Source organism: Dermochelys coriacea, chromosome 9 (assembly GCF_009764565.3).
Source record: "Dermochelys coriacea isolate rDerCor1 chromosome 9, rDerCor1.pri.v4, whole genome shotgun sequence".
NCBI lineage: Eukaryota > Metazoa > Chordata > Testudines > Dermochelyidae > Dermochelys > Dermochelys coriacea.
In genome coordinates, this window is record NC_050076.1 from 45,678,631 (window position 1) to 45,694,573 (window position 15,943).

At 43.0% G+C, this 15,943-nt stretch overlaps 1 protein-coding gene across 1 annotated transcript in view; it reads right to left on the reverse strand.

Moving 5' to 3' along the window:
* Positions 1–7,312, reverse strand: part of YEATS2 (YEATS domain containing 2) — a 77,328-nt gene extending 70,016 nt beyond the window's left edge. The window contains 5 exon segments of the mRNA XM_038416303.2: positions 1,322–1,414; positions 1,520–1,617; positions 4,905–5,022; positions 6,407–6,690; positions 7,178–7,312. Coding sequence (XP_038272231.1) covers positions 1,322–1,414; positions 1,520–1,617; positions 4,905–5,004 — 291 coding nt within the window. The 5' untranslated portion in view covers positions 5,005–5,022; positions 6,407–6,690; positions 7,178–7,312.
* Between the last annotated feature and the right edge of the window lie 8,631 nt (positions 7,313–15,943).

Below are 15,943 nucleotides of genomic sequence, written 5' to 3' on the forward strand. Positions count from 1 at the left end.
TAGAAAAAAACAGGGGCAATGGCTGTACTTTTGTAAAGATTTCTTAAGCAACTTTTGAACTGAATGTAATATTTGTGAAGCACATCACACTCACAGATAAATTGGGGAAACAAACTCTCCACCTGGTAGAACAGATACAGAAAGCTGGAGGGGGCAATACAAACCCATTGCTAATGTGTCTTCCCTGTGGTACTAGAGGGAACACTTGAAGATCAGAAGTAGCTCAGTCATCCAGAACTGTCAACACAGAAATCCAGAAAAAACATTCCTCCCGTCACCACCAAATTCTCTGTCCATACCAGTTCACCGATGTGTTTGAAGAGGCAAAAAGCAAGTCAGATTTTAAAAAATAAAACTTTAAAAAGCCTCTTGGAAGTGTTAATAGGATACTAGTGTAACAAGCAACCCCTGCTGAGTAGAACCACGCATCTGAGTATTCTCTAGGCAGGTAAGGCAAACCCATGTTTTCCATCCACATGCCTGAAGTTTGACACAGCAGTTCCATCCTTCATTAGGACACAGATAAAACATTACCCTCAATCCAAACATTAGCAATTTAAAGGTGAACTGCAAGTCAAAAACAAAATTGAGTTAAACCGAGGCACATGTCATGACTGTCCAACTTGCTAGACCACAGGGACACATAGCACGGAAGTAAGTTTTAACTAGCTGTTTCTAAATTCACTTTCTCCCATCTATTACATCTCCTTGGTACTCCCTGGTTCACTGCAGGTATTATTTTGTGAAGTCATAAATACGGTGGGCTCCATGTGTAAAAGGAAGGATGGTTTTGAAGTTAAGCCACTGACTGGGACTCAGGAGATTTGGGTTTCTGTTCCCAAATCTGCCAGATTTCCTGTGTGACCTTGGATAAATCATTAATCCCTGTTCTATCTCAGTTCTGATCTGTGAAATGGGATAATACTGTCCTACTCTAAAGAGTGTTGCATAGATAAATTCATTAATAGTTGTGAAGTCCTGTGTACTAATACTGTAATGAGCATTGTAGAAAAGACACTACATTTCAGAAAATAAAACATGGGTGGCAATGGTTTTTCAGGGAGAGGAGGGAACAGTGTTTCTGGGATAAAATAATTTAATGGCGAAGTTAAAATCTGTCTCTGCCGAATGCCCCTGCAGCCTGTTTTGTGGCAGCACAAGTTGTGCGCAATTCAGTTACCACGTTTGTTTTACAGTTCAGTTTTCAAGCATTTATGATTGTACCACAAAAGCAAAACAGGAAAGCTACACAGCTGCTAAACTATGCAGTCTAACTTTGCAAATATTCTGCAGTTTTACTGTTCCAAAAATAAATTTTTACCTCTCCAACTTTAAGGAGACCAGCAGAAGCATAATAGTTAGCCACAATGCAGGCACGAAGCTTATCCATCATCCTCCTGGCCTCAAGCAGGCGCTATAAAAAGAAGAGAAACCGTATTATAAAGTACTGCAATTGCAGCACTTTTCAATACTTCCTGATCCTCTAACTTATCTCCTTTTAAGAGAGAGACTTTTATACCTGATCTATGACTTCAATCTCATGTTCCTTATTCTTCATTTCAACAGCAAACTGCTCTTTAATAATTGTCTCAATCTTCTGTACAGCAGCATCTCGAGCTGTTCAAAAAAGCACATTAAAATAAAAGGGAAGTTTTCAGAGGCAAGGATTTATAGTTCAATCCTAAAGGTTCTACGTGAAAAGAAATGTTATAGAAGGAAAAATAAAGGTTATGATAACTGAGCACAACACAATGGAAGGGATCTCTAGCACTGATTGCCAATTTCTTTTTATTTCTCGTCTGCACCAGAACATAATTTCTCTTAAAATACGTATAAAAGTTGGTTTCTACAAGGATCTTTTTTTTCTTGTAAGCACTGAGGTGGGAGACCAGTCACAAGACACTGTTTACTATTAGAGCTGAAAAGTAGTAAATATTAAAAGAGAAAAAAATTCCACACACACACACACACACACACACACAGCAACATAGCCATTAGAATATAACAAACATATGCATCAATATGCAAACACAATACAGAGAGGATGAGGGGGCAGAACCACACACACACCAAAAAGGAAGTCTACAGATGGGAAAGGGAAGGCTGTATCCTACTATGATATACAGCAGGGGAGCCCAACCTTCAACCCAATAGAACATTTCATGAGGTCCATGGCCTGCTTCAACATCATATATGAACGGCTGATTCATTTGTATTTCTTGTCATGTTTATATCATTTTAGTTTACACAAGGAAGTATAAAAAAATGCGATAAAAATGGGTTTTTTTTTAATTAAAGTGTCATGTTTCATATAAAACAGGCCTGTAAATAACAACGCTCTGCGTTCGCAGCTCAGCTGTAGACTAACCGGACCAATTAAACATATACTTCTTTAGTGATTGTTGCTATAAAAATTCAGGAAGACATCTTCGGACATACCCAGATTAGCTGTTGTCTGTCCTAGATGCAATGCTTTTGATTGGCAGGGAAAAGCAGATGACACATAAAAATGCCTCCAACAAAAAAAATGGAAAGTGAATGTTGAATGTCATGTTTTTCAAGGTAAGTGGACTGATCAATTCTTTTTTGTCCTCATCAAGGCCAATCATTATGTCTCATTTAGAAATAAACAGTTGCAGCGTGGAAGGAACATCACATCAAGAGACACTATGACACAAAACACAGGAAAAAGTATGATGCGTAACAAACTGCAAAGATCATGTCTTTTTTCAAAGAGATTGGAAGTTTACAGCAAATGCTAAGAAAACAAGAAGAAAATGCAGCAGAAGTGAAGGCAAGCTACTGTATTGTGTATTTACTGAGTACTAAATGTTGATCTTTTTCTGACAGTGAGTTCATAAAAAAGTGTATGAATGTGGTTATGGAGAAAATGTGTCCTAACAAAAGGAACCTTATTGAAGCAGCAAGTCTGTCTCGCCAGACTTTCACTTGAAGAATAGACGATATTGGTGAAGATTAAAAGAACAGTTCTGTGAAAAAATCCAAAATTGTGAGTCACTGAGGAGTTTGTGGCGCTCCAGACACTTCATGAGAAAACTACAGGTGAAGACTTGTTTTGGAGATTTGCCCATACTATTAGGGAACTCTGTGTCTTGAAATCAACTTGCTACAGTAACAATGGACAGCACAAAGACATGGTAGGCCACAAGATTGGACTGGTGTACAAGGCTGGTGATTCGTGTAACACTGAAAGGCCAATGGCCTTGCATTGTATTATTCAACAACATGCTCTGTGTGGAAAACTTCTAAACTTGGAAAATGTAATGACAACAATGGTGGCCACTGTAAACTTGATTAGATCACCTGGGTTGAATCCTCAAGAAAACTGATTCAGAATACGAGGATGTGCTGTACTATAGTGAGGTATGCTGGCTTAATCGTGGAAATGTGCTCAAACTTTTCTTCGCCTTGTGGAATGAAATCAGTATTTTCATGAATGAGAAGTCTAAAAATGTATCTGAACTCTGAGATCCAGTGTAATTGTGGGATTTGGCAACTCTAACAGATTTAACAAGCCATTTGTATTATCTCTATTTGAAATTGCAAGGTAAAAAAGGGCTTGTTTCCCATTATACTCAGATGCAAAAGCCTTTCAAGCAAAACCAAAACTCTTGCGACAACACCCAGAGAGAGGAACACTATCTCACTTTCCTTCCTGTGAAAAACTCAGTCGGGATGAAAACATTAGCATTCAGGTTCCATATGCCCAAATGGTAAAATTACTGGACCTCCTGGGTGAGAATTTTGAGGTCAGATTTTCTGAATTCAAGTCACACACAAGTGACGTTTGACTGTTAGAAAAAAAAGTCCTTTTGTTATTAATGCGGATAATATCCCTGCCTCTCTGCAAATGGAACTGATTGAACTGCAATTTAACGGACATGTTTCACAAAAAGAAACTGGTGGAGTTTTACTCACTGTTGCCGAATGATCAGTTAGAACAATAGTTCACTGTGAAGCCAGAGACCCACTTGAACACCTTAATTTCTAGTATGGCATCAGATGCTCGGTATCACAGTAAGACACCCGCATGTCAAAGTAATTTAACTTTGAATAAAAAGGGCAGGGTAGTCTTTCATTAATGCAAGTCCCAACATAGCATCTAATTTTTGCAAAGCCTCAAATACTAAGAGTTACTCTCCTTGAAACTGAAAGTTAGAGATTTCAGCCACAATGGTGACTGAGTCCATCAAGGAAATACGGTGCCCACAAATTGGGCTGTTGTGATCTCCTTATGGGTGCCCTTAATTCCAGCTACATCAGCCCACAACTCAGTTTCTGCAATATGTTACAAATGGAACATGGCACTCTGGCTGGGCTGGAAAATTAAACTGTCTTTCCAGGAAAAGTAACTGGGTTCAAGTTAACTGACTGTAGCTGAAAATCCAGGTCAATCTCTTCTCTTCCCACTCACCCAAACCTTGGATCAGAACATTCAAGCTCTGTCTACATTCAAAGCTGCACTAGTTTAATGTAAATCCATTTAAAACCCGACTTAGTTAAACCAGTGCAAACAAACATTCTTAAACTGACTCGGATTGCTTACCAAACTAAGCTAAAAATCAATATAAGCCAGATTTAAATAGATTTAGGAGACTGTCCACACAGGGGGTTGCACCGGTTTAACACAATAGATCAGACCTGACAGGTACATTCAAACTAAAGCTCTGCCTCAGGCATTCTTACTAGTGCACTTCCCCCTCGTCTCACCTCCAATTATATGCATTCATTATTTGCTTCCTTATCAACAGTAGTCACTGTAACTCAAATGTAACGCTGGTTTGTCTGCTCAGCTAATAGAGCTCAATACCTGCAGTTTTCCATAGGGTACAGTGCATGGAGAGTTTTATCTTCCATAAGATTCCATGAGACACAGTTCCTACCTGACTGTTCTGCTGCTTTGTGACGTTTATTTGGATGTGTGACTGAAATCTCCTCATAGTCCGGGTCCTTCTCCTCAATCACTCTCTTGATTCCAGACATGGTAGTTTGACTGCTTCGCTAAGAGGAGAAAAAAAGAATCCATATGTTATTACCCACATTGACAATCGAACTGACTTCAGGCCTCTAAAGCCACATGATTTAATAGGGGAAGTCTGCCCTCCAACTAGTAAGAGAGGAAAGGCTATGTTTTGAATGGCTGTTTCCCTTATTGCTCCTAGTTATGATTTATCAAACTGCTCAGTTAGTCCCAAAACTCTACATCGTTCCTGTTCTAATTTTGTTACACACTACTATACAATCCAAGAGTACAGCTCCACCTCCAGGTTTGTTTCTCTCTACAAACACAGGCAGTGGTACGTTTTTAAAGTAAATTTTATACTGAGATGGCAGACCAGAAAGCAGACGTTATCTATCTTGCCACTGAACAGCTACAGCAATGCAAGATATCTCATCCCTCACCTGGAGGGAACACCTTTACAGGAGCTCACTTTCCATGCCTTTTTTTTTTTTCTTGGCCCCTTTGCCAAGACTTCTAACAAAGAAGCCAGTTGTCATGGACTTGCAATAGGGACATTTGCCCAGTCAGAAGTAATCAGAGACCACCAACTTTTCTCCCACAAACTAGTGAGGGATGTTCGCTACCAATTGAAGTGAAGGCACCAAATCCTGCTTCTAATCCTCTGAATCATCCAATCCCTTATCACTGGAGTGTCTGTGCTTCTTCAGTGTTTAGAGAACATCCAAATTTATCTGGATTAACTGATTAATACCCAATTCTAATAAAGCTAGGATTATCATCAGCATGTCAGTTGTCACCCCCTTTCTTTCTCACCTAATTATTATACAGTAATTTGTTCAAAGCAAATTGATTCATTCTTTGGTATCAACAAACTGGGCAAGTATAATTGTGAATCTGCTGAGGTCCAAATAAGCAACAAAGACTTTTAAAAAAGCAACACCAGTAGAAAAAGCTAGGAAAGTTATACAGGTATGAGGTAGGGTGTGAATTTAAGCCACTGTAGATACCAGTATAACTCTCCGATTGATACTGGTATTCCAGAATGACAGAGTCTTTTTCCAGTTTCACGTATGTTGCTTTGGATGGAGTTTAAACTAAGTCCAAAAAGTCATTCTTATTCCAGAATAAGAGAGTTCACAAGGTGAGTTATACTTGTATAACTAGAAAAGTTCCCCAGGTAGACACGCCGTTAGAGATCTGAAATTATGTAAGGATTTGCTTTAACATAAAACTCTGCATTTTTCATTTCAATCAACTATGGTAAAAAATAATATGACAGCATGTATGCTTGTGTCAACTGTAACTAGGTTTAAAATGAGCACCCTTTCACAATCAGGTACAGTTGAGAAACATGGCTGATCTTAGCTACATAGTTCGGCCGCATGCCACAATAAACATTTCGCATGTGCTTTTATTTTTTACCTTTGAGATATCAGCAACGTAAAGTCTGGTTTCCCCTGCCTTTGCTAGGGAACGTGTGGGAGATGTCCAATGTGGATTTTAAACTCTCTGTCCTTTTCCAGGGAGTGGAGTGTTGAATCTCCAACAGATGTCCCCTTGATTGCCGAAGATAAACGGACATTAACAAAAGCCGTTTTAAAGAGTCAGAATAAAAGTTACTTTCTTTCAACTACTCAGCTTTCAACTGTGATTTGTGTTACCACTAGTCTTCCAGGTGCCTTTAGAGTTTGCAGGGTAGACAAGACCTGAATTTGAAAGGAGAAAGGGAAAAAAAATTCTTAGATGATCTTTACGTGGAGGGAAAGAGGGAGGGCCCCACGAGATCACCCGTACCCCTGGATTTGGGGAGAACATGGCTGCTCGCAGCCAGGGCATGACCCTCCCCCACCACTCACGTCGCCCGTTGAGGAGGCAAATGGGCCACCTTCGTGTTCCCCCAGCTGCACGTACCGCAACCCCCTGCCCGTTCGGGGACCCGAGCGGCGTCCGACCCAGCCGCAGGGGGGAGCTAGCCCTGTCCCAGGCCGCAGCCCCAGGGCAAAGGGGGCGGGGGGGGAAGCCGGGGCGCCCCCTGGTGCAGGGCAGCGGCCCGGGGGCGATTGCCCCCGCAGAGCCTACACCGGGGGCAGGGCGCCGGGCAGGCCCCGCCTGCTGCCCCCGAGCCATGCGGCCGCCCCCGCATTGTCCCCTCGCCGTGCTACCCCAGCCCCGCGCCGCAGTCTCGCCGCCTACCGGCCGCCTCCGCCGCTCGCCCCGGCCCGGCGCGGCCCCCGGCCCCGAGCGCTCAGCGCGGCCCCCGGCCGCCCCGTGCAGCCGCCGCCGCCGCCGCCGCAGCGAGCGCCGCCATCGGCCCCGCGCCCTGCTCGGCTCCGGCTGCCAGTCACTGCGAGGGGCGGGAGCCGCGCAGGCGGACGGCGGCGGAGGGGCGGGGCCAGCCGCCCGGGCGGCCTCCGCGCGGCTCCAATGGGAGCCGTGGCGCCTGGGTCCGGCGTCGCGGAGCCGCTGCCAGCCCTGCCTCGCCTGCGGCTCAGGGCTGATCGAGCCCGGCCCCAGCTCTCCCGTGACCCGCTGGGGCCTGGGCCGTCGCCAGGCGTTCTCCGGCCGGGCCCCTGCTCCTGGGTTGCCCAGCTGGAGACCCCCGGAACGGGTCAGGGAAAGCCCCCAGACACACCCCGGCTGGCCGTGGCCCCAGTCTCTTTGTTAGGGTAGGAAGGGTCCTGCAAGGGGGAACGCGGCTCTGCACAGCGCCGGGATGGCAAAGCGCCCTTGTCACACAGGAGACTGATTTTAAGGGAACTATTAAAGTTTCTCTCTCTGGGGAGGTTTCAGAGTAGCAGCCGCGTTAGTCTGCATTGGCAAAAAGAACAGGAGGACTTGTGGCACCTTAGAGACTAACGAATTTATTTGAACATAAGCTTTCGTGAGCTACATCGGATGCATCCGATGAAGTGAGCTGTAGCTCACGAAAGCTTATGCTCTAATAAATTTGTTAGTCTCTAAGGTGCCACAAGTCCTCCTTTTCTCTCCGGGGAGTAAACCTCTTGCTCCGTGAATCAACGAGCCATTGGCAGCCTGGCTTATCCCTTTTTAACTCTACCTCGTTCACTCTGGTTGACCTTCTACTAGTACAAAACAACCAAGGGACACAATGATCGCGTGAAATGCTCCTTTAAAAATAATGGCTCCACTCTCGCATACAGTTTTTCCCCTCTAAAAGCTATCAATACTGCCACTGGGGGAGAGCAAGAGGAACTCTGCTGCAACAGGCTGGAGGAATTAGGAGACTTGGGGATTTGTTGTTTGTCTGAAAGGCAGAGTGGGAACTAGTAAATATTTTGCTCAGAAAAGAGACCTTTGACTTATATGCAGGGCTGCCAACTGCCAGACATCTGATTTTGACCTGTTGCATTTCTAATCCTGCTTTGTATTGTTGGGCTCACACTAGAGTCAATGACAGGTTTCAGAGTAGCAGCCGTGTTAGTCTATATTCGCAAAAAGAAAAGGAGTACTTGTGGCACCTTAGAGACTAACAAATTTATTAGAGCATAAGCTTTCGTGAGCTACAGCTCACTTCATCGGATGCATTTGGTGGAAAAAGCAGAGGAGAGATTTATATACACACACATAGAGAACATGAAACAATGGGTTTATCATACACACTGTAAGGAGAGTGATCACTTAAGATAAGCCATCACCAGCAGCAGGGGGGAAAGGAGGAAAACCTTTCATGGTGACAAGCAAGGTAGGCTAATTCCAGCAGTTAACAAGAATATCAGAGGAACAGTGGGGGGGGGGGGGAGGGAGAAATACCATGGGGAAATAGTTTTACTTTGTGTAATGACTTTACTTTGTGTAATGACTCATCCATTCCCAGTCTCTATTCAAGCCTAAGTTAATTGTATCCAGTTTGCAAATTAATTCCAATTCAGCAGTCTCTCGTTGGAGTCTGTTTTTGAAGCTTTTTTGTTGAAGTATAGCCACTCTTAGGTCTGTGATCGAGTGACCAGAGAGATTGAAGTGTTCTCCAACTGGTTTTTGAATGTTATAATTCTTGACGTCTGATTTGTGTCCATTCATTCTTTTACGTAGAGACTGTCCAGTTTGGCCAATGTACATGGCAGAGGGGCATTGCTGGCACATGATGGCATATATCACATTGGTAGATGCGCAGGTGAACGAGCCTCTGATAGTGTGGCTGATGTGATTAGGCCCTATGATGGTATCCCCTGAATAGATATGTGGACAGAGTTGGCAACGGGCTTTGTTGCAAGGATAGGTTCCTGGGTTAGTGGTTCTGTTGTGTGGTTTGTGGTTGCTGGTGAGTATTTGCTTCAGATTGAGGGGCTGTCTGTAAGCAAGGACTGGTCTGTCTCCCAAGATCTGTGAGAGTGATGGGTCATCCTTCAGGATAGGTTGTAGATCCTTGATGATGCATTGGAGAGGTTTTAGTTGGGGGCTGAAGGTGATGGCTAGTGGCGTTCTGTTGTTTTCTTTGTTGGGCCTGTCCTGTAGTAGGTGACTTCTGGGTACTCTTCTGGCTCTGTCAATCTGTTTCTTCACTTCAGCAGGTGGGTATTGTAGTTGTAGGAATGCATGATAGAGATCTTGTAGGTGTTTGTCTCTGTCTGAGGGGTTGGAGCAAATGCGGTTATATCGTAGCGCTTCAATGGTGAGCAATGACAATTGTAGTAGCAGCCTAAACCCCTCTATATAGGCTGCAGCATGGCTGGACCAGAAGGCAAATCAAAGTAATTCATTATTTTTTGAGGCCTGATTTCTAATTTGTTGATGTTTAGGGGCTGGCAATTCTGAAATTGACACAAATATAAACTGAGGGCTGGTCTACTCTAGAAAGTGAGGTCAACCTAACTATGTTACTCACGGGTGTGAAAAATTCAAATCCCTGAGAGATATAGTTAAGCTGATCTAAACCCCAGTGTAGACAGGGCTAAACTGATGGAAGAATTATTCCATCAATATAACTACAGCCTCGGGGAGTTGGGGGGGAGTGGATTTACTGCAGCGAAGAACCCTTCTGTAACCATAGTATGTGTCTGCACAGCATCATAGCTGCAGCGCTGCAATTGTGCCGCTATAGAGTTTCTAGCATATATAGATCCTGACCCTCCCAAACATGCCCAATACTCCTCTGAGGGATGTCTGTGCAAGTATGTCAGCCACTCAGACTATGTCCACACTAGAAGTGCTGCAGCTGCAGTGCTTGCTGTAGTAAATTCGCCTCTCTCTAAAAAAAAAAAAAAAAAAAAAAAAAGGAGTACTTGTGGCACCTTAGAGACTGACACATTTATTTGAGCATAAGCTTTCGTGAGCTACAACGGTAGCTCACAAAAGCTTATGCTCAAATAAATGTGTCAGTCTCAAAGGTGCCACAAGTACTCCTTTTCTTTTTGCGAATACAGACTAACACGGCTGCTACTCTTAAACTCGCCTCTCTAAGAGGCAGTAGAAGAATTCCCCCATTGTCCTAGTGATGTCAACACTGGGGCTTAGGTCAACTTAACTAGATGTTGAGCGCTGTGAAAAATTTCACACCCTGTCCAATGTAGTTAATCTGACCTAACTTTGTAGCGTAGACCAGCTCTTGGTTTCTGCAGCTCTGAGGTCTCACTCTGCCTCGTCCTGCCCTGCACTTTCCCCAGGTTTTGCTGCTGGCCTGTAACTCCTCTGGTTGACAGACCTCCACAGCCTTCTCTCAAGGTTTTCCTGACCTCACGACTTTTGCTTTGTTCCATTGCTCTCCACAGTCTATCTTTCACCCCCACAGTTGGTTGCATGTTTTAGTTTAATTCACATAAAAGTAACACTAACACAGCTGCTACTCTGAAACCTCTCCTTACATAAGTTACCTTCATACTAAGGCTTTGAGAGATACTGGGTCCAAATACAAAAAGGGAACAGATAAAGAGAAGTCATTTTGAGAAGCTGGTTAAAAGAGTTTAGGACTGACAGCGTGGAATATGTTTTCTCTAAAAGGATCAGCAGCATAGACTGGAATCTTTGGAACTGATTTATTGGGAAGTAGGGGAGACAGATGATACATTTCAGATAAGGATAATAATTGATGTTTTCTTGTCAAGCAGGAGGATTGGTGGAGACACCAGGCAGCACAAAGGTTTTCACTATTCTGGAAAACGTATGTATCTATTCCAGACCTGATCAAATTAGATGAGGCTTGTATTTCTGCACTGCGAGTTCTTCCCAAAGAAAAAGTGTACAGCTTTCTGCTTTCTCCCATGCTGTCTCTCACCCATGGGAGGAGCTCCCTGTAAATATCTGCAAAGCTATCTCATTGTTCTTCCAGTCCCTCCTTAAACTGTCTTCTGACATGATGCATTCAAAAACAGGACAGTGGTTAGGCATCCGCTGTGCTGTGTGACGACTGTTTTCCATTGCTGACCAGTATTGTCTCATTTTGTGGCACTTGTCTATTTGTTGTAACCACTTTGTTATCTCTTTAGGGCAGGAATAATCTCTGTTCTCTGTTTATACTGCACTGTGGGGCCATGAGCCATGATAGGGCCCATCGGTGCAATCACAAGGCAAATGATAAGTATGAACAAATTTTAACATAACCAAAATGTGCCACTGATGCATCTAGTAGCCTCTTGCCAACATTAAGAATAAATATCTGTACTAAAGAAATGGTATTGACCTCATAATATGTCACGCTGTCTGGAGTGGTTCAAGATCATGAGTGCCAACTTGAGGGCAGACTGTCAAAAAGCAGGGCAAAAAGAAAAGGAGTACTTGTGGCACCTTAGAGACTAACAAATTTATTAGAGCATAAGCTTTCGTGAGGTACAGCTCACTTCATCGGATGCATTTGGTGGAAAAAACAGAGGAGAGATTTATATACACACACACAGAGAACATGAAACAATGGGTTTATCATACAGTATAAACCCATTGTTTCATGTTCTCTGTGTGTGTGTATATAAATCTCTCCTCTGTTTTTTCCACCAAATGCATCCGATGAAGTGAGCTGTAGCTCACGAAAGCTTATGCTCTAATAAATTTGTTAGTCTCTAAGGTGCCACAAGTACTCCTTTTCTTTTTGCGAATACAGACTAACATGGCTGCTACTCTAAAAAGCAGGGCAGACACCCCACACTGGTGGTGTGTTCTATTATTAGATTTCACCAACCCAGTAACAAATGTTAACTTCTGGCACAGGTGCTGACTCTGTGGGTGCTCTGGGGCTGGAGCACCCATGGGAAAAAATTGGTGGGTGCTCTGCACCCACCGGCAGCTCCCCACCCTACCCCAGCTCACTTGCTCCTCCGCTCCACCTCCTCCCCTGAGCGCGCTGCCACGTCCTGCTTCTCCCCCGGCTCCCAGCGCTTGCACTGCAAAACAGCTGTTTCGCGGCGGCAAGTGCTCAGAGGGAGAGGGGATGAGGGGGAATGCAGCGTGCTCAGGGGAGGAGGCGGGGCTGGGGCAGAGATTTGGGGAGGGGTCCAATAGGGACATGGAGGGAGCAGAGTTGGGGTGGGGACTTTGGGGAAGGGGTTGGAATGGGGGCAGGGCAGGGGTGGAGTCAGGATGAGGGCGGGGGGGAGCACGAGCACCCACCGGTGCTGGGAAAAGTTGGCACCTGTAACTCCTGGATCACAGTAACAGTTTTACCATGGAGTCAGAGACAGTCTCCTTGGGCACTGCAGTATATCTTGCCACCCAGGCAAGCTGGACATAGTGATAAATGGTCACTTACACCAAAAATCACAAAATACTTGGGTTGCTCCCAGTCTCAGGAGACCAGTCACTTTCCCCAGATCAATTTGTACCTTAGACCTCACATCAAAGACAATGCTGGTAGCCAATTCTATAGTAAACGATATATTAACTAGGAAAAAGAAATGAGAGATTATTTACAGGTTAAAGGAAAAGGAGGACTCGTGGCACCTTAGAGACTAACAAATTTATTTGAGCATAAGCTTTGTGAGCTACAGCTCACTTCATCGGATGCCTTCAGTGGAAAATACAGTGGGGAAATGTATATATACAGAGAACATGAAACAATGAGTATTACCATACACACTGTAACCAGAGTGATCACTTAAGGTGAGCTATTACCAGCAGGAGAGCTGGGGAGAGGGGGAACCTTTTGTAGTGATAATCAAGGTGGAAATGGCCCACCTTGATTATCACTACAAAAGATTCCCCCCCTCCCCGCCACTCTCTTGCTGGTAACAGCTCACCTTAAGTGATCACTCTGGTTACAGTGTGTATAGTAATACCCATTGTTTCATGTTTTCTGTGTACATAAATTTCCCCACTGTATTTTCCACTGAATGCATCCAATGAAGTGAGCTGTAGCTCACGAAAGCTTATGCTCAAATAAATTTGTTAGTCTTTAAGGTGCCACAAGTCCTCCTTTTCATTTTGTGAATACAGACTAACACGGCTGCTACTCTGAAACCTGTCGTTACAGGTTAAAGCAAACAATGTATAAGCACAGATGTGTCACAGTCTTATGTTCTTAAAAGTGACAGAGATGTAGTAGTCTGTCCTCTGAATGTCCTTTAGGGCTAACCCAGGTTGATTCTCAAGAACTCTTCTTTTGTTTCTTTGCTCCAGCCCTTGTGAGAGTCCAAACAGCAAAGAAAGAACCATTTCTTCTTGTGAGCATCTTTATATGCCCTTCCCCCAGAGTCCAAAGGGATGGAAGGTGAGCTCCTGCCCATAACTTCTTCATGGGTGGATGGGGCAATCAACAAAGTTTTTGTCCTACAGTTGCCCATTTAGTCTTGATAGTCCTTCTTGATGGGTGGGATGGGAGGGGGAGAACCACTCTTCCTGCCTAGGTTCACAAGCTCAGAGGAGGCATTTTTACAATTATAAAGCAAAACATTCATATTACCTTATAGCATGGGATACAGATATTACAAGTAATATTAATGCATGCAGCAACTTACAAGCATTTTATAGAGACTACACACATCTTTACAAGTCTAACGCCTATCTTGAACAATATTAACACAGGTGAGCTTGTCTGATTTCCAGCTATGAATTTGTCAGTGCTCAGCTAACACCTACAGCCTTGACAAGAACTGGCACCTCATTTACCAGCATCACAACAGAAGTATCAAATTAAGTATTTTTAAACAGGAAATAGTGAAAGAGCATCATTATTAAAAAACATGATTGTTTTAAAAAGTACGTAACATAGGAAATAAAGTATATAGAGATCAAGGTGCAAGACAAAAATCCACTCAGGAAATGAAAGTAAAATCTTGTTATTTCACACACTGTAATTTGCACAAAAAGTAGTATTCTTCGCTTGTCTGCAAAGACTTATTAGCAGTAAGTTGCAGCAAACTCATATTACAAATATTTTTTCCTTATAAAATATACTACACTTTGTTTACTGTTTATAGTACTTCACAATATACTAAATGAGAACTTAAATTGTCAGAATAAATTAGCAAGATTAATTTTGTGATGTCCTCTTCTTTCTTTTTGAGCCAGATCCAGATACCAATAATCATGTCAAACAGTATCTTGCTCCACAAATAGTCCCATTGACTCCGAAGTAAACTGTTACCCAACAGCATTAAAGGTATGAAAATTGGGCCCTTATTTTCTAATTTGCAAAGGGGATCAGCAAAGATTCTGCTGTATTAGATGATATTTAGGGCCTGATTCTGCAAACCCTTTAATCTCTACTTAGCTTCAGTATCAATAGTCAGGCAAAAAATGTTTTTAGGTTCTGCCCCTCAGGCTCTGATCCCACAATCATTTCTGTGATTAGTCCCAGTGAAGTCAATCAAGGGCAATGGAACAACTCAAATGAACAAACGTTCCCAGGGACAAGTTTTTTAGTTTATACCCTTTTCCTCAATAATGAATATGTTTTAGTTTGGTTTTATTTTCTTTCTAGTCTCTGCTTAAAGATAAAGGAGGAGGAAATATGGGGAGCTGTTGAAATGATTAACATTGTGAGCCTGCTGTTTTCAAGTTTTAATGTGTTCTAAGAACAGTTCCCAGATACCTATAAATGTATTTATTTTCATCGCTTTGTAGTCAGCAGTCTCTTTCATGTGAGATTACTTCTGCCAGTGCAGAGATCACTCATTTCCTGAGTATTTTAATTCATTTTTAGTGTCTGAGTAAGATTAATTTGGCTCTCACAAATGATGCTGGAAACACTCTGGCCTCATATTGAAACACTGAGGCGGCAGATACACTGCTGACATGGCAAACTTGATAGTTCCCATTACCAAACATTTATTTAAAAATGCTATATACCTGACGGGTAAAATACTTAGTCTCATATATCACTAGCGGGCCTAATTCAGCTCCACAGAAACAAATGGGAATACTTAAATTTTCTGATGTAAGTTTGAATCAGGCCCCTCATCTGCTCTTGGTTGAGAGCAGCACCAGCATTTAAATTACTCCCATTGCAATATAAATGGTGTCTATTATCAATTCTGCAATAATTGACTGTATTAGCTTTAGATATGTCTTGGACTATACTGAGTGTCGGGTCCCAAGCAGTGATGGAATAGTATCTTTGGAAGTACAAGCACTGTAAACCCACCTCTTGAAATATATTAAATAAGGGAGAGGAAGGTAATGATGGCTGCTTGGGTCTCAATGGAGTTCAGTAATTTATAAAAATTGTGTTTAGACAAACAGCTCTCATGTTTTTATTTTTCATAGTTTTTCTACCTTCGTTCAACTTTAGTAATATAATCTGCTTACTCCTTGATCCTGGAATCAGCAGTTCTTAAGGCAACATCTTCTATTTGTGGATGCCCATACTGGAGACATCTTAGTCTGAATCAAACCTATAAGAAGTTTGCAATAAGGCGTTAAGGGGTTGGTCACGGATCTCCTCTTGCCCACACAGACACAGGGAGTCAACTGCATTTGCACCCTGAACTCTGAGGGGATGGGGTCTGTGCTGCATTAACTGTTCTATGCTCCTTCCCTTTTAGTGCGTGTACGTGGGGTCTGAGGCTGCATTAAGTG